At 39.3% G+C, this 25681-nt stretch overlaps 1 protein-coding gene across 1 annotated transcript in view; it reads left to right on the top strand.

Annotated features, from left to right (window-relative positions):
- Positions 1 to 25681, top strand: part of podxl2 (podocalyxin like 2) — a 69243-nt gene that overhangs the window by 34418 nt on the left and 9144 nt on the right. The window contains exons 2-4 of the mRNA XM_008105296.3: positions 2043 to 2327; positions 15957 to 16894; positions 19183 to 19257. Coding sequence (XP_008103503.2) covers positions 2043 to 2327; positions 15957 to 16894; positions 19183 to 19257 — 1298 coding nt within the window. The remainder of the gene's footprint in view (positions 1 to 2042; positions 2328 to 15956; positions 16895 to 19182; positions 19258 to 25681) is intronic.

Consider the following 25681-nt stretch of genomic DNA (forward strand, 5'->3'; position numbering starts at 1 on the left):
AGGAAGTTAAGTTAATGTAAGTTCACATATCTGGTTGTTTAGTTCATGGAGTTTTCCAGCCTACTACTTTATCTTTTCTCTGTAACAGTAACAACAACATCTATATTGAGCCATATAAAACAAAATACAAAACCCACCAAAAGTTTATTGTCCAACCAAAATGCACAAAACACTTCATGCAAGATTTCTTTCAACAGTGTTGTCTCTTCCAGGAGACACATCTTTTGTGGGAGAAGAAAAGTGATGTACATTTTGTACCCGATGCTGTTTCAGTTGTAGTTTAATTGGTTTGGAGGCATCTCAGTGTAGACCACTTGCCTTTTGACCATGTGGGACCCAAGACAAAGCATAGCAAAATCTAAATTCTATTAGTATATATTGAGCAATAATAAAGCCATGTAGTTTGAGATAGCTTAATAAAGCTGGTGCAAATAAACTCTTAAACAACAGCAGCATTTATTCAGCAGCACAGAAGAGAAAAACAAGCATATCAAAAAGAAGCAAAATATGCAGCTCTAGGAAATGTCAGCATGTCTATTTAAAAGCTTTGTCTCTGCTTCCAATTCTTTGTCTTGCTCAATATCATATTATTCTTAGTATCATGTATACTCTAGATCTCAGTAAGTGGAGACAACACTTGCATCCTTAGTCCACCAAAAGTCACAATTTCAAAATGAGGAAAAGCTTTTATTGGTCGAATTGCAATACCAAATTAATGTAAAATCTATCTTTGAAGCTGTATTTTGAAATTATAATAAAGAAAGGGAAGTTACTGTCATAGTGCAATACCTGAGGAAGGTTTAGGAAAGGGAAACTGGATATTAGATGTTCTCGTAACATGGTAAACCAAAGCTGAACAAAAAAAATCTAACTATGTTTGTAGTCTAAAGACCAAGAGCATGTCAGTATATAATCTTCAAAATAATTAAATAGAAGGGGCTACTTTTCCATTTCAGAGGGACTTAGAAATGTTCAACTTTTGTCTTTGAGACATATGAAGAGTGCTGTACACGTTCATGTACAGGATTTCAATTTATCTTTAAAGACACATTTAAATCTTTTCAAGACAACTGATTTTCAATGAATTAAATTCACTGTTACCCTCTTTTATTATGCAGGCTTTTAATGACTTCTTTCAGACTGATTATGTTGCAGCTGTGTGTCATTTTATCAGCATTGGATACACTATGTTTTTCTTACTTGAGAACAACATTATTCACATATATAATCCATTTATTGCTCTTTTGATATTACTGCACATGATGTAGTACAAGTTGAGTATCCTTTATTCAAAATGTTTGAAACCAGAAGTGTTCTGGATTTTGATTTCCCCCCCAGATTTTGGAATCAATATATTTTGAATATGTAAAAATACATTTTGGAAATGGGACCCATATCTAAACACAAACATCATTTATGTTTCATGCATACTTTATTCAGTGTTCCCTCACTACTTCGCGGTTCACTTTTTGCGCCTTTGCTGTTTTGCGAGTTTTTAATAAACACAAAAATAGTAGTATAAATCATAAAATAATATTATAAATCCCTTATAAATCCCTCTTTCTACTTCCTTCCTAAGGAGAAGCCTAAGGAAGGGAGAGAAAAGGAGGCTGAAGCAGCTTTGTTTTCGCCTTACAAGGCAGCGGCAATGGCGGGAGGGTGCATGCGCGTGCTCGAGAGGTGAGGAGAGACGCTACTTGCAAACAACACAAATATAGCGTCACTTTTCACAGGTGGTCCTGGAATGTAACCCACACGATAAGTAAGGGAGCACTGTATACTCATAGCCTGAAGGTAATTTTATATACTATTTGTATTAATTTTGTCCACGAAACAAAGTTTGATATGTTCTGACAACATAAAGGTGTCACGATGTCAGCCACAATGTCAGATTTTGGAGGATTTCGGATTTCTGGGTAAGGGAAGCATAGCCTCTAATGTCAAGGGAGGAGAGAGAAGTGCTTCATTTGAATTTTTTTGTTTTCAGGTCTGTCATTTGTCGTATTCCTTACAACTGATGAGATTCCCAATCTTGTTTGTAGGCTCTTTGTGCATCTGCCTTCCTGTACTGGAAGACGCTGGTACGGAAGGTCTGAGCTCAACTTCCCTGGTGGATTTCAGAGCAATATCCCATCTAGAGTCTTTGGACTCCAGTGAACAGACCAACCAGGAAGTGTCTGAGCTTGGCCCAAGTGCTCTGCAAGCCGCACCTGGCTCCGGTTTTTCTAGTGAAGAGAATGAAGACTCCAAGACTCTTCAGCCCCAGTTTTTCTGGGAAGATGGTGGGGACATCAATGATTCCAGCTTGGATGTGGGACCGGCATCAGGTAATCCATTTGTGTTGTTTTTTGTTTTGTTTTGGGGATTTTTTTTTTATTTCAAAGACCTCAAATGGCATCTTGATGAAATGTTGGTAACAAAAAAGTAGAATTCATTTTAACCTTTCTGTCTTCTGTGGCTTATAAGTTTAGGAACCAATTGAGAAAGAAGTGGATTAAGGTGCTTCAAGGCAGGCAAGGTTCTTGTGCTACCTAGCCATCGCTCTTCTGTTCTAACGAAGTTGCAAATAGCTTTTCACACTTTGATGGAGATGTATCTGTGCATGACGTATTTGGGCAAGTAAAGAGAGGGGTCAATACACTTGAGCATCTATTTCAATCAAAACATTTAGATTAAAAATAGCCACATTCAAGTGTTCTGTAAATTTGAATCAAGATTGCACAGAAAATTTAAAATCTTTAAAACACTAACATTTGTCACAAATCTGAAGATTGTAGTAAACAAATATATCAGTAAGAGTAGCAGTGTTCTTCCATGTAAATAGTACTTGGTGCTTTCTTCTTCCATATAAATAGTACTTACTTGGTGCTATTTCTCAGTTTCCCAGTTGGTAGAATTTTCACAGAAACATCTTACATGAAATGTCCCATGTCTTTGGTGTCTTATGAATAGAAGAACAGTGTGGCCTCTGAGACAACAAATGGGTAGAACGTTTTCACAAAATAAATGTTGCCCATTGCCTGCATTGCAATCAAGATAATATCCTAATTACAGTACAGTACTTTCTCAATTGTCTCTCCTTATCACTATGCTCCTTGCTGCACGCAATCCAAGGAGGCTACTGCTACATCAGAAATTAACAGAAATGTTTACAAAAATCTTACTCCAACTTTTCTGAATCTCTGTGTTATAGAGAAAAGTTGCTTCTTTTTCTTAACCTTCTTTCTCAATAGCTTCCATGGGCTCCACGGCTGACTGCTAATGATGGTATGGGTGATGATAAGCCATGAATGTTGGCATATTAATATTGAATGTAATGTTTTAAATGTTAATATGTATTAATTTTAATTTAATTGATTTTTAGCCTCTGTCTGTATGTATTTTAAGGCATCTAATAGTTGCCATATGTAAACTGCCTTGAGTCCTGTCCGGGGTAGAGAAAGGCGGGGTAGAAATAAGGTAAATAAATAAATATTAAATCACCATGAGCATGAGCAGCCTGTGGATGCAAAGAGTCAGGTTGCTCAAGCAAGGCCTCTTCCTTCAGGCAAGTAGATAAACTAATTCAGGAGCGGTAGCTTAATGCAATGATGGGAGCACTTCTTTCAGCTTGTTGACCCATGCAAACCCCAGGGTCACTTTTGTGGTTCCAGGGCCTGCTAGAGCTCAAATGTCATTATAGAGCTCAAGCCAGAATGCCTCTAAATTACATAGTATACTGACATTTTTTGCCATGTTTGTCACCAATTTATGCCATGATTCAAGAGTCACCCTGAAAAACGCTTTGGCTGAAAAGTGCTGTGTAAGCTTCCAAGGAGGCCATCTAGATCTTGAACCAGTGCCTGGCTGTTGTGTCAGACTGGGTGAGGGTGAACAAATTGAAGCTGAATCCAGACAAGACAGAGGTCCTCCTGGTCAGTCGCAAGGTTGAACAGGGTATAGGGTTACAGCCTGTGCTGGGTGGGGTTGCACTTCCTCTGAAGGTGCAGGTTGGCAGTTTGGGAGTCCTCCTGGTCTCATCGCTGAGTCTGCAACCCCAGGTCTCAGTGGTGACCAGGGGGGCCTTTGCACAACTCAAACTTGTGCGCCAACTGTCCCTATACCTTAGAATGCTTGACTTGGCCATGGTGGTCCACACCCTTGTTACATCTCATTTGGACTATTGCAATGCCTATGAGGGGTTACCTTTAATGACTGTTCGGAAGCTGGAATTAGTCCAAGGTTCTGCAGCCAGGTTACTAACTGGAGCACCATTCAGGGAGCGCACAACTCCTCTGTTAAAGCAGCTCTGCTGGCTGCCTGTTAGCTTCCGGGCACAATTCAAAGTGCTGACTTTGGCCTACAAAACCTTAAAGGGCTCTGATCCAATTAACCTCTCAGAATGTATCTCTCCCTACAAACCATCCCACAGATTAAGATCTTCGAGTGAGGCCCTGCTCTTGGTCCCACCGCTGTCACAGGTGCGGTTGGTGGGGACGAGAGACAGGGCCTTTTCAGTGGTGGCTCCTCGGCTGTAGAACTCCTTGCCAAGGGAGATTAGGGAAGCCCCATCACTCATGTCTTTTAGGAAGCAGCTGAAGACCTGAATATGGGACCAAGCTTTTGGCCCATCTTAGGATATGGGTTGATATGACCTGTTGGATTCTTTGGATTAATATGAAGTTGAACACGGACTGGCTCTGACTTTTGGCTCAATTCTACTGCCCCTGTTGTAATGGTCACACTGTTTTTATTGTTTTAATTGGATTTGGATACTGGCTTTAATGGTGTTTTATGACTGGTTTTACTACATTTTGCATTATATGTGGCATCTAATTCTGCCATTGTGTAAGACTGCTCTGGGTCCCCCTGGGGGAGAAGAGCGGTTTATAAATTAAATCAATAAACAAACAAACAAAAGTTCAGAGGATATGAAAACATGGTGAAAATGCTCCTTATTTCCAGAAGTTTCATATATACATATATGGTGTTGGGGGTACAGAGGGGGGTACGGTTCCCTCCACCCACCCACCCACCATCAACCTAAAGACTGAATTCAAGTACAGAGATGTATGGGACAGGTAATGTCTTTCCAGTAGTGGATAGAGGCAAAAATATGAAACCATAATTGAGGTTGTTGTTTTTCCTGTACAGAATTTCTACTTCTTTAAATGGAGAACACCAATGCAGAAGTTGGGGAACTGCCAAATAATATCAAGAAGAAAAGGGCATGTCCACAGTTGAGTTGAATAGTTTTTAAAAGGCCCCTGAATTTGGGATTCCCCATCCCTGGCATTTCCCATTGCACAAAGGAAGTAATCAATGGGAACAAACAGGCTGTCTGCACCAGTAGGCTTGTCGAAGTCACAATTGGGCTTGTGTTGTCGATGTTGTTGCCAGGATTTGTAAATTCCCAACCATCTCTGATGTTAAAGCTGTTTGGATGTAGTCCACTGAAATCATGGATTGAAACATCAGGCTAAACTATGTCTGCTCAGTTTGTTTACCTGTTACGAAATGGGAGGTGTGAGGAGTTAGCCATGTGCATGAATGTGCAGTTAGCTTATGCTCTCGTTTAAGAAGTTCGATTTTTTTGTCTTGGTCTTACACAACAGAAATGATATAGGAATTTGGGAGTATGATGCCCAGAAATGCGTGATGGGGAAATGGGGGAACAGGGAGAACATTCAAGTTTTCTTTAAAGCTTATGAGATTATCCTTTGCAGTTGTGACCTGGTTTTCAAGCAGGCAATGGTAAATGCAATGTGAAAAGATGACCTTGGGCTTCTGTCTTTTTTCCCTTGATACCTTTTCTACTTTCCTTTTTTGGTGTGTGTGTGGTTAGAGTAGACACCTACCCAATCCAATTCCAGCAGTGAATTAGAAAGCAATACAATTTCCACTTGTATTTCAATGTGCAAGCTTCAGAATGAATGAAATTACTGAGTAACCTGCTGGGACAAAGACTATGACACCAACAGTGTTGTCTCTTGTACTTCTGTAAGCTCCTTTTCCTGATATAATTTTATCTCACCTGATGTGTGTGCCGGCAATTTTTGTCATGCTTTTTGGGTTCCCTGGATTCTTCTACGTTGAAGAGAAGCTTTTATTTAACACGAAAGTAAACTCGAAATCTACTTCCAGTTAATTTCCATTAACTGAATCCCTAGTCTAGGCATCAAATACCTTTGCGTTTGGACCACTAAATCTTCAAAATTGCATCTCATCCCCAGCAGGGAATGAGAAAGAATATAATGTAAGCAGAAATGCAGCACTCCAGGATCTTGCTGATGGTCAGTGACATTTCTGGATCCCTAAAAGTTGCTCACCTTTTAAAGGGCAAGGGACATATACAGAGAAGATTTATCTCAATATAACTGAACCAATTAATTTCAATATCATACCTCTTTTACATACACAGTTTATGACTGAATTTTTGTCCCTTTGTCAAACATATTAATTATCCAAAAATATTTTGTTTTCTCCCATCCTTGGCACAACTATCAGCTGTTATAATGGTATCTCTTCTGTGATCTTCTGCTAATATACGAGGGTTATCCAGAAAGTAGATTACATTTTAGAATTAAAAATGAACAAAGTATAGGAGAAAACATTTACCATATGCAGTTGAAAGCCACACCCAAATACCACTTCTCAACATAGTCGCCATTCAAATCTAGGCACATCATAGCGATGAAGGAGCTTTGCAACTCCTTCCCCACTAAACTCTACCGCTTGCATCCTCAACCAGCCAGTCACCCTTTCCTGCAGCTGTGCAGCGTCGCCAAAACGCTGCATTGCCAGCCACGTCCCCATTGTTGGAAACAAGTGGTTGAGGACACAAGCGGCAGAGTTTAGTGGAGGAGTTGCAAAGCTCCTTCATCGATATAAGTGCCTAGATTTGAATGGCAACTATGTTGAGAAGTGGTATTTGCTTGTGGCTTTCAACTGCATATGGTAAATGTTTTCTCCTATATTTTGTTCATTTTTAATTCCAAAATGTAATCTACTTTCTGGATAGCCCACGTATTATGATCTGAATAATTTGAGTTGCCGGATTAGCATTCCATGATCAGGATCTCCCCATAGATGGTGCCTCCACCCAACTATGTTTGTGTCTGTGTATTTATTTATTTTTTTATTTACAGTATTTATATTCCGCCCTTCTCACCCCGAAGGGGACTCAGGGCGGATCACATTACACATATAAGGCAAACATTCAGTGCCTTAAGATAGAACAAAGACAGAGACAAACGCAGGCTCCGAGCTGGCCTTGAACTCATGACCTCTTGGTCAGAGTGATTTGTTGCAGCTGGCTGCAGCTGGCTGCTCACCAGCCTGCGCCACAGCCCGGGCCTAGTGTAGTGTTTTCAGACAACTGAAAGAGCTTTGAGGAAAGATATCCACTTCCACTAGCCCAGTTTCACATCCCGAAATCTACATCCAACCTAATGCATCTTAGAAAATGGAATGGGGTTTGGGGATAAATGAGTCTCTTCCACTATCTGATTTAAGAATATTCTTGTATGCTTTTAATGATACAGACTCATTGGTATGTATGCATGCTGCATGTGTTCTCAGCCTTTTATATACTCTAAGCTTAAGCATGTTACACAAATGGGAGGGGATTATCTAACTCTAATGTGCTTAGAATTGCTCAGTCAAGCTTTTGATGGGGTTACTTATTTCTCATATTTGCTGACAATCTTGCAAAAAATTGCAAGTCTTTCAGTATCCTAAAATATATGCATATTAGTAGCAATGTAGAAGCTAAGTCTAAATACCCTAAAGACACCAGATTCCACTTGATCCAGGAAACTAATCAGAGTTGGCCCTGATTATTACTTGGATTGGAGGTCTCCAACAAATACTAGGTGCTATAAAATAGATTTGAACTTGCAGACTGAAAGGTCCCAGGTTCAAATCCCAGGAGCGGAGTGAGCTCCCGCTGTTAGCTCCAGCTTCTGCCAACCTAGCAGTTTGAAAACATGCAAATGTGAGTAGATCAATAGGTACCGCTCCGGCGGGAAGGTAACGGCACTCCATGCAGTCATGCTGGCCACTTGACCTTGGAGGTGTCTACGGACAACGCTGGCTCTTCGTCTTAGAAATGGAGATAATCACCAATCCCCAGAGTCAGACATGACTAGACTTAACGTCAGGGGAAACCTTTACCTTTACCTATAAAATAAATTGCAGAAGAAGGAACTGTCAAGGAAGGAACCTTGTACCCTTGCATATTCTTTTTCTAAGAAAACTCTGTGAAATTAATGGGGTCATCATAAGTCAACAGATGACTTGAAGGCACATGCATACACAGACAGGAAGAAATATGGAAAGGCCAAATTTGATGAGAGAGGTTTGCCTTTGCCTTCCTCTGAACAAAACCTGCCAAGAAAATTGTGTGATAGGGTCACCATAAGTCAGGTATGACTTGAAAGCACACAATAGCATAAAAACACAAGATATTATATATATTCTCACCATGTCCACTTATATAAATCCATGCATCATGGATCCTACATTTGATATTTATCTGAACCTCCTGCTATCCCTCACCATTGGCTATACTCGCTAAGGCTGATGAAAACTAGAATCAAACATTTGCAGAGCCATATATTCCCCAATCTTTAGTGCACCTTTCTTTGTCGAAGATTAGATTTTTTTCCATATGCCCATTTATTCAGTATCATTACATGATACAGATGCAACATTTCTGTTTCTTCAGAGCTTGGTCTAGAGGAGTGGTTCTCAGCCTGTGGGTCCCCAGGTGTTTTGGCCTACAACTCCCAGAAATCCCAACCAGTTTACCAGATGTTAGGATTTCTGGAAGTTGAAGGCCAAAACATCTGGGGACCCACAGGTTGAGAACCACTGGTCTAGACGATGTTGTCCTTAACTCGGTACTGGTATACTTCCTTGATCACATCTACATGACTAAATTTGCTCCCTGATTTACTCATTTTTTTTTGTTTTGAACCACTCCACAATGGTGTTTATGTACCAACTTTATGCTTTTCTGCAGTTTCAAAGAGCATGATTTGCAATCATCACTGATAAAAGGCTCAGACTGTAAACTGAGAATATGAAAGAAATTGTCACTCCACAACATCCAGTTCTGTGAGACGTACAGTAGTAAAAAGAAGATGGTTAAACTATTATAGTACTACAAATTGAAAATGTTATACATCACAGGTATTATGTTTTCAGTTTGGCTTGATAACAGGACATGTACATTACTCCAGATTGAGAGATAAAATCTAAGGCACTTGGATTTGTAAGACTTAATAAAGCAGGCTTTTACAGAATTAAATTGTAAAGGGTGAGCCAGGAGGGCACTGTATAGTATTTTAACCATTTTAAATGTTTTAATTGATTTTAATTAATTTGTGTGTTTAATTCTATTTTAGTATTTAGATGCTCTGGATTTAAAATTGTATCTTTAAATTATTATTATTATGCAAATCAGTTTTTTAAATTTTGTTTTCAAAAGAGAGAGAAAAAAGAACTCAACGAAACAATTAAAATGGTTAAAAAAGAAAAAGATGGGAAACATCACAGAATATAGTATGTGAGTTACAGAGACATGTTAGTTAAATAGTTCTACACATGAATCTATTATATCATCAAAGACATAGAGGGGGGGGGAGTATTTTTATATATATTCTTTAGTATAGGGAGGAAGTAAAGTAAAAGTAAAAAATTCCAACTATGACGTCTTCTCTAAGAAGAGAAGTTTTTTTTAAATTATTGTGATCCATTTTGTATCTCAGTCCAAATGGGATGAGGGCATACACAATTACATTACTGAATAGAAAAACCTGATAATCCATCTTCCCCAATCTGAAGACTTTCTTATATATGGAGCATAGATAAGAAAGTCTTTCACAGTTTATGCTCCATAAACATCCCTGTCTCTGAATATGACTGTTTGATTTCTAGGATGTTTAGAGAAGCCATTGTCTTGGTCCCACCATCTTCCCAGGCATGTTTGGTGGGAATATGGGAGAAGGCCTTCTTGGTATCTCCACTAGAAGTCCCCCAGTGGGAAGACCAACATGACTCCATCCTTGCCGTCATTCCATCAGCAAGGGAACATTTTCCTGTTCTGAGGCTGCCTAATAACGCAGTTTCAGAATGCAGTTTAACTGCATTGAGTTGGATTATGTGACATTGTAGACTCATATAATCCAGTCCAATGCAGTTAAACCTCATTCTGAAACTGCATTATTTGACAGTGTAGATCCAGCCTGACAGGCTTTGAAGAACTGACTGGCAGTGGGTTTTTATTGGTGTAGCTGGCTTGCTGATTTTTACCTTTTGTCTTTTCATGGTTTTAACTCTACAGATTGTTTAATTGCATTTTAAAAATATGCTTTCAGTTAGAATCATAGGATAATTGAGTTGGAAGAGACCACATGAGCCATCTAGTCCAACCCCCTACCATGCAGGAAAAAGATGTTTGGAAGTCCTTTTAACTATATTTGTTATATTGAGGAAAAGACAGGATATAAACGAATGAGTGAACTTGCTGTCCAGTCTAGTCCTTGTCTTCTAATTGCTTTCATATTTTCTTAGTGACTTAGATATGGACGAACCTTAGTTTTCTTCCCTTGGTAGAAACACCTCCATCACATTGATACTCTTGTCTTAAAGCAAGGCCCATATGCTCTTGTCACCATCAGCCAGAGTTAACCCAATGAATCCATTATTGAATGCTGAGTTAACAAGTAGGTGAATCTGGGAGGAGCAATGCAAAATCAAGGTCTTATTATATATAAAAATAGCATTTTTGCCCAGTGTGAGAATTGTCTTAGATTAAAGAATGAATTTTTGCATACATCAGTCGGAATTGGCAGCTATCATATCAAGAGGGCAGCAAATCCATTCATGTTTTAATTCAGACTTAAAAGGAGCTATCCAATATGCTGAACCCTGTTGGACTAGTTAGTACATTGGATAGTTCCTTCAACGCCTGAATTAAGAGTGGATTCATTGTCCCATTGACATGAGAGCTGTCAGCAGTTTCTGGCTTACACTTGGCTATAATATGGATATGTATACACAGAAGAACTGAGACTGTAATAGAGGAGTCTTTCAAGGAGCAATGATAGAAGATCAAGCCTATTCTTTTTGATAACTGTACAAATAAAGTGGAAGTGACAGAGGGATATGCCTACTTGCTCTGTTCTTACTTCCTAAGAAATACACTCATGCATATAAATGTGCATATGGTTATGCTGTCTTCATTTTGTATATTAAACACGAATGCATGTGTGTCCACACTAAAATTAGAAGAATGGGCACTATGACACAGTTGCCCACAATATTCCTTTACTTCTAGCTACTACTGAAAACATCTGTTTTCTGTGCACAGACTGACCACAAATTTACTTCTTTTAAGCTTATCTTCAGCCCAGCATTTATAAAATTAAGCACCTTTTAAAGACAAAACCTAAGAGGTTTAGAGATGAACAGCTCCTTGCCTGGCGCTGCTAGTGGTATTTCTTCAGTTGATTTGGTGTTATGTGTTTGTGAGACCTTTTAATGCCAGCATGAACCGCAGTGCTTTTTCTAGGTGAAAGCTCTTTGGTGACCAAATGTTATGGTTCCTTTGGGTACACCTGCTTTATTATGTCAATGTTTTCTTTCAGAGAAACACTAAAAAGAGGTGCTAACCACTCACTGGCTATCAGAAGTCCTGTACTATAAGATTAGGGCAGGAGTAGTAACATTATGGCTAAATTTCATTTTTGGTAATTGCATTCGGTTTCCTTAATACTGTCCTCTTGACCCTTCCCAAGACAACTTTAAATATGGCTTTCCCTGCTCATGCAAATTGCTGAAGACAAAGACACATAACTGCTATTTGCATCAATTCAGTATTTTTCTATAAGCATATGAATGAACAATATCGTGTGATTTCCTATCTAGTATTTTACTAAAGAAATGAAGGCATGTGTTACACTATACAGATGCCACTGTAAAATTGTGCCTCTATGTTGAGATTATTTATATGTAAAGAGTATGTCATATATGATATTGCCTTAAATCCTCTTTTCTCCATAAAGTGTTAATGCCAAAATGTATTGGCCCACAATCAAAACATTAACTGTAGACAAAATGGTTCTTACATTATTTTGGCTGGCAACGTCTCTTGAAGGCATAATAGAAATGGGTGTCCTCTTGATGGAGAAGCCTAGTTTATTATAAGATGACTTCTACTTAACAGTAATTCAATTGCTAGTTAATTTGATTTCCCTCAATTTAATTAGATGGATCCATTATAGCCAGATTGTGTGATTACAAGTAACATGCTGATCCTACCTTTTACAATTACAGGTTGAGTTTTATTTAAGCCTAATATAGGTAGATAAATGTGGGTAACTGGGAAAAACCGTCACATTGGCATTCCTGTGTAGGCAGTCTCTCTATTTCTTGCTGATAGAATAGATGGGACAAAACACGAGAAAGAGTCTTGCTAGATTGAAGCAAATATTCCTCAAGAGCGGAGCTGGGCAGAACACGGTCCAAGAAAAAAATATATATCTAGGAGTGAGCTTTTCTTACTTTTCTCACCCTTCATTTAAAAAATCCTGTTTTGGTGATCAAACCTATAGATCTGTTGTGCTTTTAAAAAATGTTCTAGGGAAGCTGGTGAGGCTTAACTGCTGTCTCCTTTTTTTCTGTTTTACTGTCCACGCATGCTCAGTAAGGGATTCAAAGGCAGCTGCTGTTCACCTTGCCTGTTGTAAGAAGGCAAAGGTGACTACACCTGCATCACCTTGATTAGAATTCTGCTCCTTCAAGCTTTATCGCATTGTTCCCTACAGACATGCTTTCTGCACCCCAACATCACAAGTTTGTTTTTCCATTCTCCCCTCCCCATAAGCTTCCTAATACCAGTGCTGCTAAAAAAACCCCTTCTAAATAGACAAAGTACAAAGAGAAAGTTGGATTGGAGAGGAGAGACTTGGTAAAAGAAGTTTCTTTCTTGTTAATTGAACATTAGCTGTATTTTGCATATTTGTTTTAACATACCATTCACCCAAAGAAGAAATGTGATGCTATCAGTGGCAATGCAGATAAAAGAGGCCAAGTGAGCAGGTAAAAATGTAATAGGAAAACTGAATGATGAAGCAGCTGAACAACAAAGGATGGTCAGCCCAGTGAACCCACCACATTAATCTGTTTTCTGTAGGAATCTGTAAGTGCTCTAGTGCAACTATATGGTTAACTTCTGACAGATATAGACATTTATGGAGAGATGTCACCTCAGGTAATAAAAGTAGGCTTTTTCACATTTTTCCACTTTTCTACCTTTGTCCCTAGCCACAGCAAATGTGGAGGGCTGACTGTAAACTACCTTGGATTTGTATTTTAAGATGTTACCTTTTAATTCCCGTGCACAGGGCTTTTCTCCCATTGGTGTCAGATGGCACTTCTTTATTCCATTTGCCATTCCAATAAACCTGAAACCAGGCACCACTCTGACCACAGAAGAGTAGGTAACCAGAGTTTATGTAGAATTCATGAGCATGTGTCACCTTACAGGATAGAGTTACAGCACAAATCTCATCAGTGTTCTCTCGCCATTATTGTTTCGGTTAGGATTTGGATCTAGAGTTTAGTAAATCATTTGAACAAAGACTGGCAAGATGCTCATGGAAAAGGCATCAGGCTTGTACATGTGCCTGATTGTTTAGAGGAATAAACTTAAATGTTAAGAATGTGTCCTGAACAGATCCATGATGTGGCTGTGGTAAAAAGAATTATGGTGTGTGAACACCACAAAAATGAAGATAAAAGTAATCAGTCATCACTAAAAGTTGACAATGATGATGCTAAGGTACAACCTCCAGCATTCCTTACCATTGGTTGTGCAGAGGGGCAGGGTTGCTGGAGGTGTGGTCCAACAGCATCTGGAAGGCCACACTGCATCTGCTTAATCCTAATTCATGAATAAAATAGTGCAGGTGCTCTGCTGTTAAGTGCAAGAAGTGGGAAACCTATGTCCTGGGGAAAAAATACCAGACACTTGAGACACCAAGTAGTATCTAAATGCAAGGCATTGTGCTGTGATTCCACATTAATTGCCATGGGTGTACATCCTTTGGAATTCTGGGATTTGCAATTTAGGGAAGGACATTTGGAATTCTCTGCTGGAGAGCTCTAGTGCCTCCCCAAATTACAAACCCCAGGATTCCATAGAATGCAGCCATGACTCTTAAAGTGGAATTATAGTACTGTAACTGTGTAATGGGAAAGGACCCAAGAGATAAGAAATATCTTTTTGAGGTATCTATAACGATCTCCATATGAACACGGTTCACAGATATTTGTATTTTGATATTAGCTCAAATTGTGTGTCTTTTTTCTTGGGAAGCCTGCATTCAGTGAAGTGACACATTAATATCAAAAAATTCTAAATTTCTCTTTCTCTGGTGTTATCTCTCATGGCACCAGTCCAACAAAATGTGCACCTAACCAAGGTCAAATGATTTATGATAGTGCTGCTGACCTACTATTGCTGGAAAACTGAGCCCGCCACTTGTCTCTCTTGAGCAGTAGTTTTGCAGTCTCGCTCTCATCCATGTTAATTTCACTGGATTGGGCAAGCAGGTCCATAGCTGCTCCTATCGGCTTAATTATTGACCACCAAAAGTTAGCTCAAATGCTTTGCTCTTCGTCCGGTGAACCTGTTGAAGGAATGAGTTTCACAGTTATATAACTATTTAGAGCTTTTAAATTTGAAGCATATCAATCAGCACTGCAGCCATCTCCATTTGAAGTATATAACTTTAGTTTAATAAAGTTGTAATATGGATAGTGCTGGTGAGAAAAATATTGGTATATGTTGGTGTGGTTTGTGTAGGTTGGCAAACCAGTACCAGCTGGTACTCCTTGCTTCTAATGTATAAATGGTCAACAGTGCTAGCTCACAAGGTATTGGATATGCTGATTGAATGCAATACAATACAATGCCAGTGGCCCAGAAATGCTTTACAGGCCACGAGGAGTAAGCCTTTAAGTAAAGGTGGAGCAATTTTGACCTTCTGGATGTTTTTGTGCTGTATATCCCATAATCTATTAAGATCACTTATGCTAGCTAGGCCCTATCTTAAAAGCCAACTCATGCTTTAAAACATCCAACTAGAACATGTAGTATTAGTGGCTTACAACAACTTAGTCCCTAATGTTTTGGATTATAATTCCCAGCACTCCATGCTATCTGGAGCTAATGGTAGTAAGCATCCAAGGCATCTGGTGGATACCAGACTGAGAATACCCCAAGATTCAAAGAAGGGGTGGGGACAGGAGCCTATCTTTTAAAAAGCTTCTTATGATTTTAGGACAATATAATATGCAAAATAACTTAGAAAATAAAACCACCAAAATAGCATAGAGGGTAACAGGGAGCAATGGTCTTGCATGGAATGATGCATTAAAAAGTTTTTCTATCACTGATTATGTATATGCTCTATTTAGCTAGTTGGATATGAGTGACAGTAATAAATCAATTGTTAAATGATGGTGATTGGTGTATATCATGCTTTATTAAAGCAATATTTTTCCTATGTCCAAAGTAGGAAGATGAAGTAGAAAGTGTTAAGAAGAGGGGAAGGTTATGCCTAATGTGGATGATTGAAATTTGAGCATATATACCACATGGAGATATATCCTTTTAATCAGCTTGTGAAGGAAAAATGGTATTTCATGAGGAATTAAAGAAAGCCAAAGAAAAATAGAGCTGTCTCTGAAATGAATCAGGAATTAAAACTGGTAGTCTTTGGGGACTTTGGGAAAATGTGAGATGAATAAAGTGGTAGATTAATTAAAATACTTTTTGGCTAAATAGACATTTGCATAACATATCCGAGAGACAGATGTAGAAGAAGAACTCGGAGACAAGTCTCTGTTTCCCTAGTTTTCTGGATTATTCATAACATTGTTTCTGCTTTCTTTTTTTCTCCTAGATTACAGTTTCCCCCTTGCCTCCCAGAAGGCTTTGCCTAAAGGAAATGGGACACAAGTCAAAGACCCTCAGGAAGTGCCCACTTTCCACCAGTCATTCGATTCCATTGAGCCTGGCTCTGAAGTGCCTTCCACCAGTGCTCTTGAGGAAGAGGAAGGGCTGCTTCCCATAAACCAGTCAAAAGAAGTATCCCAGAGCAGCCAAATACCCAAATCCAGTTCTTCTGAAACACCTGAGCAGGATTCATCACACTTGGTTCTTCTTCCCACCACAACCAGCACAACAGTTCCTGTGACTGAGATAGCTGCAGACAAGCCAGAAGAAGACTCTGTTCCTGAACATGCTCCCTCAGACTTTGACCCAGGGAGCAGCATGGGCCCCAGTGTCTTGCCTCTGTCCTCCATTTTGCCAGCCACTCCAAAAGGAACCCAGCTTGTCCCAGAAGTCACTTCCAAAGTAACTTCAGAAAATCCAATAGCTACAACAGGAGGAGAACATATGAAGACCATAACAACAGCTACAATGCCCACTGATGTAAGAGAAGTGGAAACCACCACAAATGAAGACAATCTGAAGCCCACAGCAGGAGCAGGAATGGGACATGCTGATTCAACTGCCTGGACAGTAGCTGTTGAGACTACAGAAGTGGAGGAGACAAAGAAGCAGACAGAGGATGATCTTCTAATAACAAGATCCCATGAAGATGGCACCAAAGTTTCTGAAACTGTTTCCAGGACTTTTAGCAGCCCATCAAACCCCAGCTCTTCAGTGGATTTCTGGGACTGGACTGATGAGCCAGCACCTACCCCTACTCCTAGTCAGAATATGACAGAATCGCCGGTCACAGCAACTGCAACATCAGAACGAAGCTTTGCACCACGAACTGGAGATGCCCGCATGGCTGTGCTGTCCACGGGGGTGCCTTGGAGTCTGGCACAGGTAACGATTCCATTCCTGTGCATTTGTGACTCATGTGCATTTATCATTATAAGCTCTCCTGGTCTGGGTTTTCAAAAGCAAGAAAAGGCATCAGATTAAGAAAATAAATATGTTATGCTTCTTTTGGTGTAAGATGCACCTGCTGGTTCAAGTGTGAATTGCTCCTTAATTTTATAAATAAGAAATTATTTTCTTACAATCTCATCAAATTGGTGTTTTTCCCCATCTCTGCATGCTGCTGGCATGGAATAGAGACCACCAGAGCCCATGCAGGGCTACTTCCGGCAGGGCTCCATTGGGCTTCATGCTGGCAGCATGCTGGCAGTGCATAGAGCCCTAAGGAGTTGGGTGACTGCCCGACTTCTCATAGAAGAAGCTGGGGACAGCATGGACGGAAGCCTGGGACAGCGGGGAAGCCAGGGACAGTTGTAGGATGGCAGCTCACAACCCAGGATGGTAAGGGGATTAAGCAGATCATTACCCCACAGTTTCGCCATCTCCCGGCTTCTGGAACTCCACATAAGAGGTCCTTATTCTTAACAGACATACCATAAATATAATACTTAGATCCATAGGTGCAAAACAGTAAATGCTTATTTATGGCAGTCTATATTTATTTTGTGGAAAAACACAAATAAAAATGTGCTAAATTATGGGCAGCTTAGTATCAAAGTAAACAATGAAATCTTTTAAAACATGCTGTGCTGAACATGGCTCCCACATTGCAAGAAATTGGTTAGTGCTTAAGGTACTGCAATGTTAAATGTGTGTTCTATATATCTCTAGGTTTGTGGTTGTAGAATATGTCCCATATATTCATGTCCATCTATCTGTTCTGGACTTTCTCAGACACCATGAAATAACAACTACAGAAGATAATCCACTAGAGATTTATTTATTTATTTATTTTATATATCACCCTTCTCCCCCAGGGGGACCCAGAGCGGTCTTACACAATGGCAAAATTAAAAGCCACATATAATACAAAATGTAGTAAAAACCAACAATCGTAAAACATACTTAAACCATGATTTGGTACATGATTTGGGATCTTCTAAATCTTGGCTTTGGGTGGCCAGATTCAGTTTCTTATTTATAAATACTTGAACAGCTATGGATATAATGACAATTAGTAGGTAGTGTTGTGAGCCCAAACAAAGCTGGAATACAAGTGACAGTATATCTACTGGAAGAGACCCCACACCAATCATTTGGAATTGTATACTAATTTCCACATTTGTTGGTTATTAACTTGGAGTATGATACTGTTTTTTTCCTCTCAACAAAGCACTTAATTTGGGGTGTATGGTCCCCATTGCTTTAGCTTTACTGCAGATAGTTGAATGTATTGTTGATCATAGTGAGTACCTCAGGGTTATCAGAATGGGAATACCATGTTCGAGGCTGTCTTGTGTTCATATGGAAAGTTGGACTAGTGTCACCTTATAAAAATCCGTCCTTTGGTTTGGGTGTATTATTGGAATAGCCTAGAGCATTTTTGTAAATGTTGATGTTATTCTTCAGTTTTTCATATATATGGAACTCTTATGAGTTTAGGATTAGTATTATTTTTATTATTTATTAATTTATATCCCATTTTTCTCTCTCATCGGGGATTCAAAGTGGCTAACAACGTATAAAACATACAAGGCAGATTGGGATAAAAGAAGTAGACATGATTAAAAAATAACAATTAAACATAATAAAGCGGTTAGACCATTATAGAACACACTACAGATTATACATTCAATACTTTAGGTATAATTAAAGCTAAATAATCATATATTGCCATGCTTGACAGTATTTTGTGCCCCAGTAAGGCACTGGGAGGAGAACCAAGCTTTTGCAATTCCCAGAGATCACTCTCCTTGCATTTTGGGGTCAACTTAAAGATTAGTTTTCCATCATATTCAATGTTTCTTTCGTGTGTACGTATTTGACTAATTGACACAGTGCAGTATGCTTGACTATGTGCATTCAAAACATTGCACAGAGGACATGCTGTGACAATTCACAGTCAATGCTGTACTTGAGATATAGATTACTAAGGTACCCTATTAAGCTACAAATTCTAGGATTCTGTAAAAGGGAGCCATAGTAGTTAAAGTTCCATGTTTTATTCTCTTCATAGTTTCAGAAGGAGATTTCAGAAAAATGCTATCAGTGAGAGTACAATATTGAGAATAAGGTGCTAAAATTCTGTGATCTGACTCATGATAAAAAGGCTTTTATGTTCAGAAAAGCTGTCCCATATCACTTCAAGCTAAACCATAATGTTGTTTTTGCAGGTGACCTGTAAGGACTGGAGTAATCTGGCAGGCAAAAACTACATAATCCTGAACATGTCAGACAACATTGACTGTGTGAGTAGATTGCTCCTCCTTTTTAAATAAAATGCTGCTTTCCTTTCTCATAGAGATAAATCAAGGGGGGGGGGGGGTTGGTTGCAGTATTCAAAGCAATCCACCTCTTTCCAGTAGCCAAACAACATGATAACAACGAAGTTATACTAAAATCACTGTAAGATTATAAAGGGACATTGTGTATATTTATTTGAAAGTAAGTGTCATTAAACTCAATGTGACCTTTTTCCAGGTAACTCTGCTATGATTGCTCCTGTTCATATCCAAATGTTATTGGAGCAGAGTGGGATCTATTCACAAAGAACTTGCAAATACGTCTCTCTAGGAATATATAATTCAGGATTTTGAAAGTCTATCTGGATTAGATGCTTTGTCTCAGAAACTGATGTGTGCACCTTGTGTTTTTCGGATTTCTGTGAAACAATTGAATAATAAAATCTCTCCAAAATACACTCTCGACAACACTCTCCAAAATAGACACATAGTTGAGACTTGAGATGCTGTGTTCATGACTTTAAACGTGATACAGTATGAGAAACAACCTTGTGGCTTGACTTTCTAGGTAATCACAGTGATGCCATACTGAGGAATGTAAAATAATACTCTGATGCTGCCACAAACGATATTTGATAGCCATGACTGGAGTAACTTTAGACTTCATGGTTTTTGATGCTCTTTTAACTGATGTGCTTTTAAGTGGTTTGTTTATTTTAAACAGCTGCCATGTGTTGTATTTTAATCTGTTGTGGTTCCCTCCATTGATCAATAGGGAAAGGCAGGAAAGAATGTGTATTTTGGCCCTGCCTGGTGCTTTATTAAATACCTTGCTTTGTGACCTGCATGGACTTAGCTGAAGCCCACTTCAAAAAGCCTTGTGGAGGAAATATTGTGGTGAAGCCTTCTACCTCAACTTTGTGCCTTGAATGAATCTGTCACAATGGAACCAGTTCCAACTATTTTAGTTAAAATGCTTTTTCTAGGCATTTTGTAGTCCTCCAGTATGATTCTATGTAAGTTTTTGCTGGAAGTTGATTGTAAAGTCTCACTGGAAAACCTAGAAATGCTACAGAAAGGCATTTCTCTCTAGGCATTTTCTAGGTCAACCCTATAGTATGCTTCTGCTAGAAGTAATTCACTTCAATAAGTTACACTATTATTTGCGGTTTCACATTTGGACAGTACATCTAGGAACATATCTACTGTGGATATATGGGTCATACTATACTGCCTTTCTATAAACAATTTACTCAAAGGAGTTCATGACAGCAAAAATAACTACAATATATCTTACTGAAGAAAAATCATAATAGCTACATTCAAAATAAATAAAGCATTGGCAACAAAACAGCTTTCATTATTGACTAAAAGAAACCAATAGATCCTCTGGGCTTGCTAGTTAGCAGCTGCAGGAGAATGATCTGAACTGCAAGAGAAGAATTTTTGGGAAATGCAGGCCCAGTTGCAAATTCTAGGTGTAGAAAGAGATAAGATAGGTGAGCTCTGTTTACCATCTGCGGTAGAAGATTTTTCACCCTTTTTTCCCCACTATGAGGGACTGATGTGCTTTAGAAGAACGAAGATTTGTGGAACACATTAATACACTTTGTGTTGACAGATGTCAAATATCTGCAGCCATTAGAAGGAGAAATATCTCATTCCATTTACTCTTTGTATACTTCACTGGTTGCAGTAATTAGCGCACAAAGCTTCATCAAGCCATTTATTTAAAATAATACAGAACTATCAGACAAAATGCGTTCTAACTTAGCCACATTGGAAACAGATTGTGTATTCAATTCATCCTTAAACATTGCTGAAAATACAAGGATACATTTTCCAATTCAGAGCACCAGCCTGCTGCCATTAAATCTTCATTGTGTTCTTTTTGCTGCCCCTTTATCTTATTTACTATTTAGTGACTGTTAACTAGAGACATTCTGCTAATCCATTACTCTTCCAGCAATCCTGCAAAGCTGCAATTAATTGATAATCCAAAATCCCTTTTCTGTTTAAGATTCACAGCAACTTTAGATGAAATCTGTTCATTAGATATTTAGATAAAATAATTGCAACAACATCTTTTTAAATTAGTAGTGGGGAAATCCTTCAAAATTTTGTAGTGGACATGGTTCATGGTTTAAAAAGAGCATCCATCCTTTATCTCCAGCTCTCTTGCCTAAAGCCTGCTTTCCTCTTTTGACATGCTTTGTTTTTCCAGCTGTGTTTCATTATGTTTAAACACTAGAAGTATGCACGGATGCTGTAATCTGGTACCACACAAAATATAGCTGTGTGCTACTGTTTGCATACAGCATTCTGCTTATCTTCAGTTCTTAAAGGTTTGTTCTTTTTCTCATCATTGCAGAGAAGTACTTGGATATATCAACACTGTTGTTTGCTTTCAGGTCATTTCAAAATTACAGTGACTATAAGCAAAACTATCATAGGGTTTTCTTGGCAGGATTTGTTCAGACAGGGATTATTTTTGCCGTCCTCTGAGATTGAGAGAATGTGACTTGCCCAAGGTCACCTAGTGGGTTTCCATGACTGAATAAGGATTCAAACTCAGTGTTCAGCCACTACACAAGTGGTTCTCAACAGGTGGCTCCCCAGATGTTTTGGCCTTCAACTCCAAGAAAACCTAACAGCTGGTAAACTGACTGGGATTTCTGGGAGTTGTAGGCCAAAACACCTGGGGACCCACAGGCTGAGAACCACTGCACTACACCATGTTAGACATCTACTGACTCTAGTTTTGCCTAAACTAACTTTTCTGTAGATGTTGTGATATATCCCCTGGCACATCATTCATAGTAGTAACCAGCTAACTAAGGCTCGGGGCCCGATGCGGGCCCCTGTGTGCTTACCTCAGGCCCTCCTCATTTTCTCTGTCCTCTCAGCATAAGGATATGATGGCCCGCCACATCCTTATGCAGAAAGGACAGGGGAGGAAGGCATGCAGCAGATGAGAGCCCGCTGAGCACACTTAACCACCACATGTCTTGCTCTGCTCCTGTCATAAGGATAGGGCGGGTAGTCCTGTCCTTATGTTGAGAGGACGGCATGAGGAAGTCACGCAGCAGCTGAGAGACCTCCAGAGAGCTCTCAGCCATCACCTGTCATGCCCTTCTCCTGGCATAATGCCAAGAGGTCAGCCCGAAGATCAGGGGGGAGAATCGGGGCAGATGTCGCATGTCTCGTTTTTCTCCTGGCATAAGGATGGGACTGCTCGCCCCATCCTTATGCCAGGAGGACAATGTGAAAATGACCTGGGCTCTGCCTCACCCCTCCTGGCCCCGCCCTTTCACAGGCCCTCTCCCTCCTGTGCCCATCCCATTCAATGCATACCCAGGTGCCCCCCTCCTGGCCCGGCCCTCTTGGTTGGGCCAACAATGTGGCCCCAAGGCAAAAAAGTTTGCCCATGCCTGAGCTAGATACTCTGCATCCTAATCTTTATGTAGAAAAGCATCACTGACTGAAGGAAGCATAAGCATGCCTGAGAGGGTCACAAGATTTGCAACATTAATAAAACTAGGAAAAAAACTGTAATGAGGATATTTTTGGTGGTGTTGTTACTTGTTAGAAGAGGCTTCGACATCAAGTTTATTTGTCTGTGTCATTGCTTCTTAAACTGTAGCAAATGGGGTCCCCTTAGTCTGTGCTACAACTTCTATTACAAACCAGTATAATAGTACAGCGTATGACTAATATACTTCCTTTAAACACAGGAATCAGAAAGAGGATTTTTTAAAAGATACAGAAACAAAACAAGTTATTGGATAAAATGTCATGCCAACAATAATAGTGTTGGCTACAATAACTGATCCCCTGTATTGGTAATCATTGTTCCAATCTTGTTTTATGTCCAGACTTCAATAATCCAGAAGGATATATAAATATTATGTTAGAGATAGAATGTTTGAATTTGACTCTTATGAAAATGTGGTGTTAGAGAAAGAATTAAATGACACACCAGGGATTTGGATAATTGACAATGGACCACACTAGAAGACTATTGAGGTTACTTCTCAATATATATGTACAATTTATAATATGAAGACAGGTTTGTGTGACTAAGATTCTGAGGTTGATGGCTCCACACTGAAACACTTTGGGTGCATCTATACTGTTAAAGTGGTGTCAAACCACATTAATTTGACAGTGTAGATGCATCCTTTCTTACAGCACTCAGTTATATGAGAGAGTGCCAATCCTATTTTGTAAGAGAAATCAGATAGCATTTAAAATATTCTTTCAGTGTTTCTTTATGAATGGACTATAGCTATTTAATTGTTCTGTGGTGCTAGTGATAGTAATTTCATGCTAATTAGCATCACTGCTCAATTTCCATTAATTTCCCAGCTGCACAGTGTCACTTAATTTCTATATGTATCATAAAGCTCTCAGCCCTATTCCAATGTTAAACGGTGAGATTTCAGCTATGAAAAGATTTAGTTTCATGGGGCTGCAAGAAGGACTGATTAGGTATTTTAATCACACATGTATACATACATTTGAATAAGAGTCAAACATTTGTGTCTAGTAAAATATACATCTTTTGTGGAATTCAGAAGCCTGGACATCCTCAAAATAAGAGGAACATTATACATATTAAGATATATATATATATATATATATATATATATATATATATATATATATACACACACACACACACACACACACACACACACACACACACACAAAATGATAGAATATATATATGGTAATTTGCAGGATTAGAGATCAGAGGTACTCACTTCCATCACCATGAAATGCCTTAAAAATGGTCTGCAAGAATATCATTTCTTGCCTTCCACATACATTGGAAAAATATAAGTTTCCATATAGAGCTTTTTTTTTTTTCCGTGTCAGGAGCAACCGGAGTTGCTTCTGGAGTGAGAGAATTGGCCGTCTGCAAGGACGTTGCCCAGGGGACGCCCGGATGTTTTGATGTTTTTACCATCCTTGTGGGAGGCTTCTCTCATGTCCCCGCATGGAGCTGGAGCTGATAGAGGGAGCTCATCCACACTCTCCCCAGGTGGGATTCGGACCTGGCAGCTTTCAGGTCAGCAACCCAACCTTCAAGTCACTTAGTCCACTACGCTATCTGGGGGCTCCTTCCATATAGAGCTAACATATCGACAGAGGATGTCATAGCCATCACGCTCCACACTGCTCAGACCCACCTGTAACAATGTATAAACCACTTGAGGATGCTTTTTGCAGACTTTAGTTCTGCATTTAACACAGTCCTCCCACATAGACTACCTAAATTTATGGATCTTGGATTGTCATATTCAGCCTGTTCTTGGATTATGGGCTTCTTTTCTGGATGTTCCCAGAGGGTTACATTAGCTATTCATGCTTCTTCAGCTCTCACTCTCAATACTGGGATGCCACAGGGCTTGAGTCCTCTGTTTTATACTTTGTACACATATGATTGCACCCCCATCCATCATAACAATATTATTACCAAATTCGTGGATGATACAACCATGGTGGGGCTTATCTCTGAAAGGGATGAGTCTGCCTATCGGGATGAGATGGATTGGCTGTTCTCGGGGTATAGGAATAATAATCTGGTTCTTAACATCAATAAGACCAAGGAGTTTATAGTGGACTAAAAAAAGAACAGACCAGAAATCCAGCCCTTGGTCATAAATGGGGACCAAGTGGAACAGGTGTCCAGTTTTAGATTCCTGGGTGTCATTGTTAAGGAGGATATGTCCTGATGCAACCATACACCAGCATTGGTTAAGAGGGCCCAGCAGAGATTATACTATTTGAGACTTCTAAGGAACCAGCAACTAAATGAAAAACTATTGGTGACTTTCTACCATTGTGCTATAGTGTGTGTCCTAACCTACTTCATCTGCTCATGGTTTGGTGGCAGATAGGAAGGCAGTCCAAAAGGTTCACCTTTACTGCACAGAGAATCATTGGTTGCCCTTTCCTCTCTTTGGAAGAACTTTATAGGTCCCACACCCTTAAGAAAGTTCAGAGCATTCTTGGGGATCCATCTCACCCAGCATATTCTTTTTTGAATTATTACCATCTGGCAGACACTAGTATAGGGTGACAAAGACGAAGACAAACAGACTGAGAGAGAGCTTTTATCCTAGAGCTGTAACTCCATGGTTCTGCATCAATGTTGCATTGGGGCTATGTGGTGGTGGTTGGAGTGTAGAGGAATGGGTGTTTTGTTATTGCGGTATGTGCTGGGAAAGGCATTTATTTAGCTGTACAATGCACAACGACAATAAAATTACTCTATATATTCCTCAATATGTATATTTCCCCCCCTCTTCCTACATAACCCTTGTGCGGGGAAAAACTATTTTCTGTGAGATGGCATGTTTCTCATTGCTTTACTCTTTGTCCCAGGTATTTTATAGAAATATGCTTTAAATATTTGCATTTT

The sequence above is a fragment of the Anolis carolinensis genome, chromosome 2 (genome assembly GCF_035594765.1).
Source record: "Anolis carolinensis isolate JA03-04 chromosome 2, rAnoCar3.1.pri, whole genome shotgun sequence".
Lineage (NCBI taxonomy): Eukaryota > Metazoa > Chordata > Lepidosauria > Squamata > Dactyloidae > Anolis > Anolis carolinensis.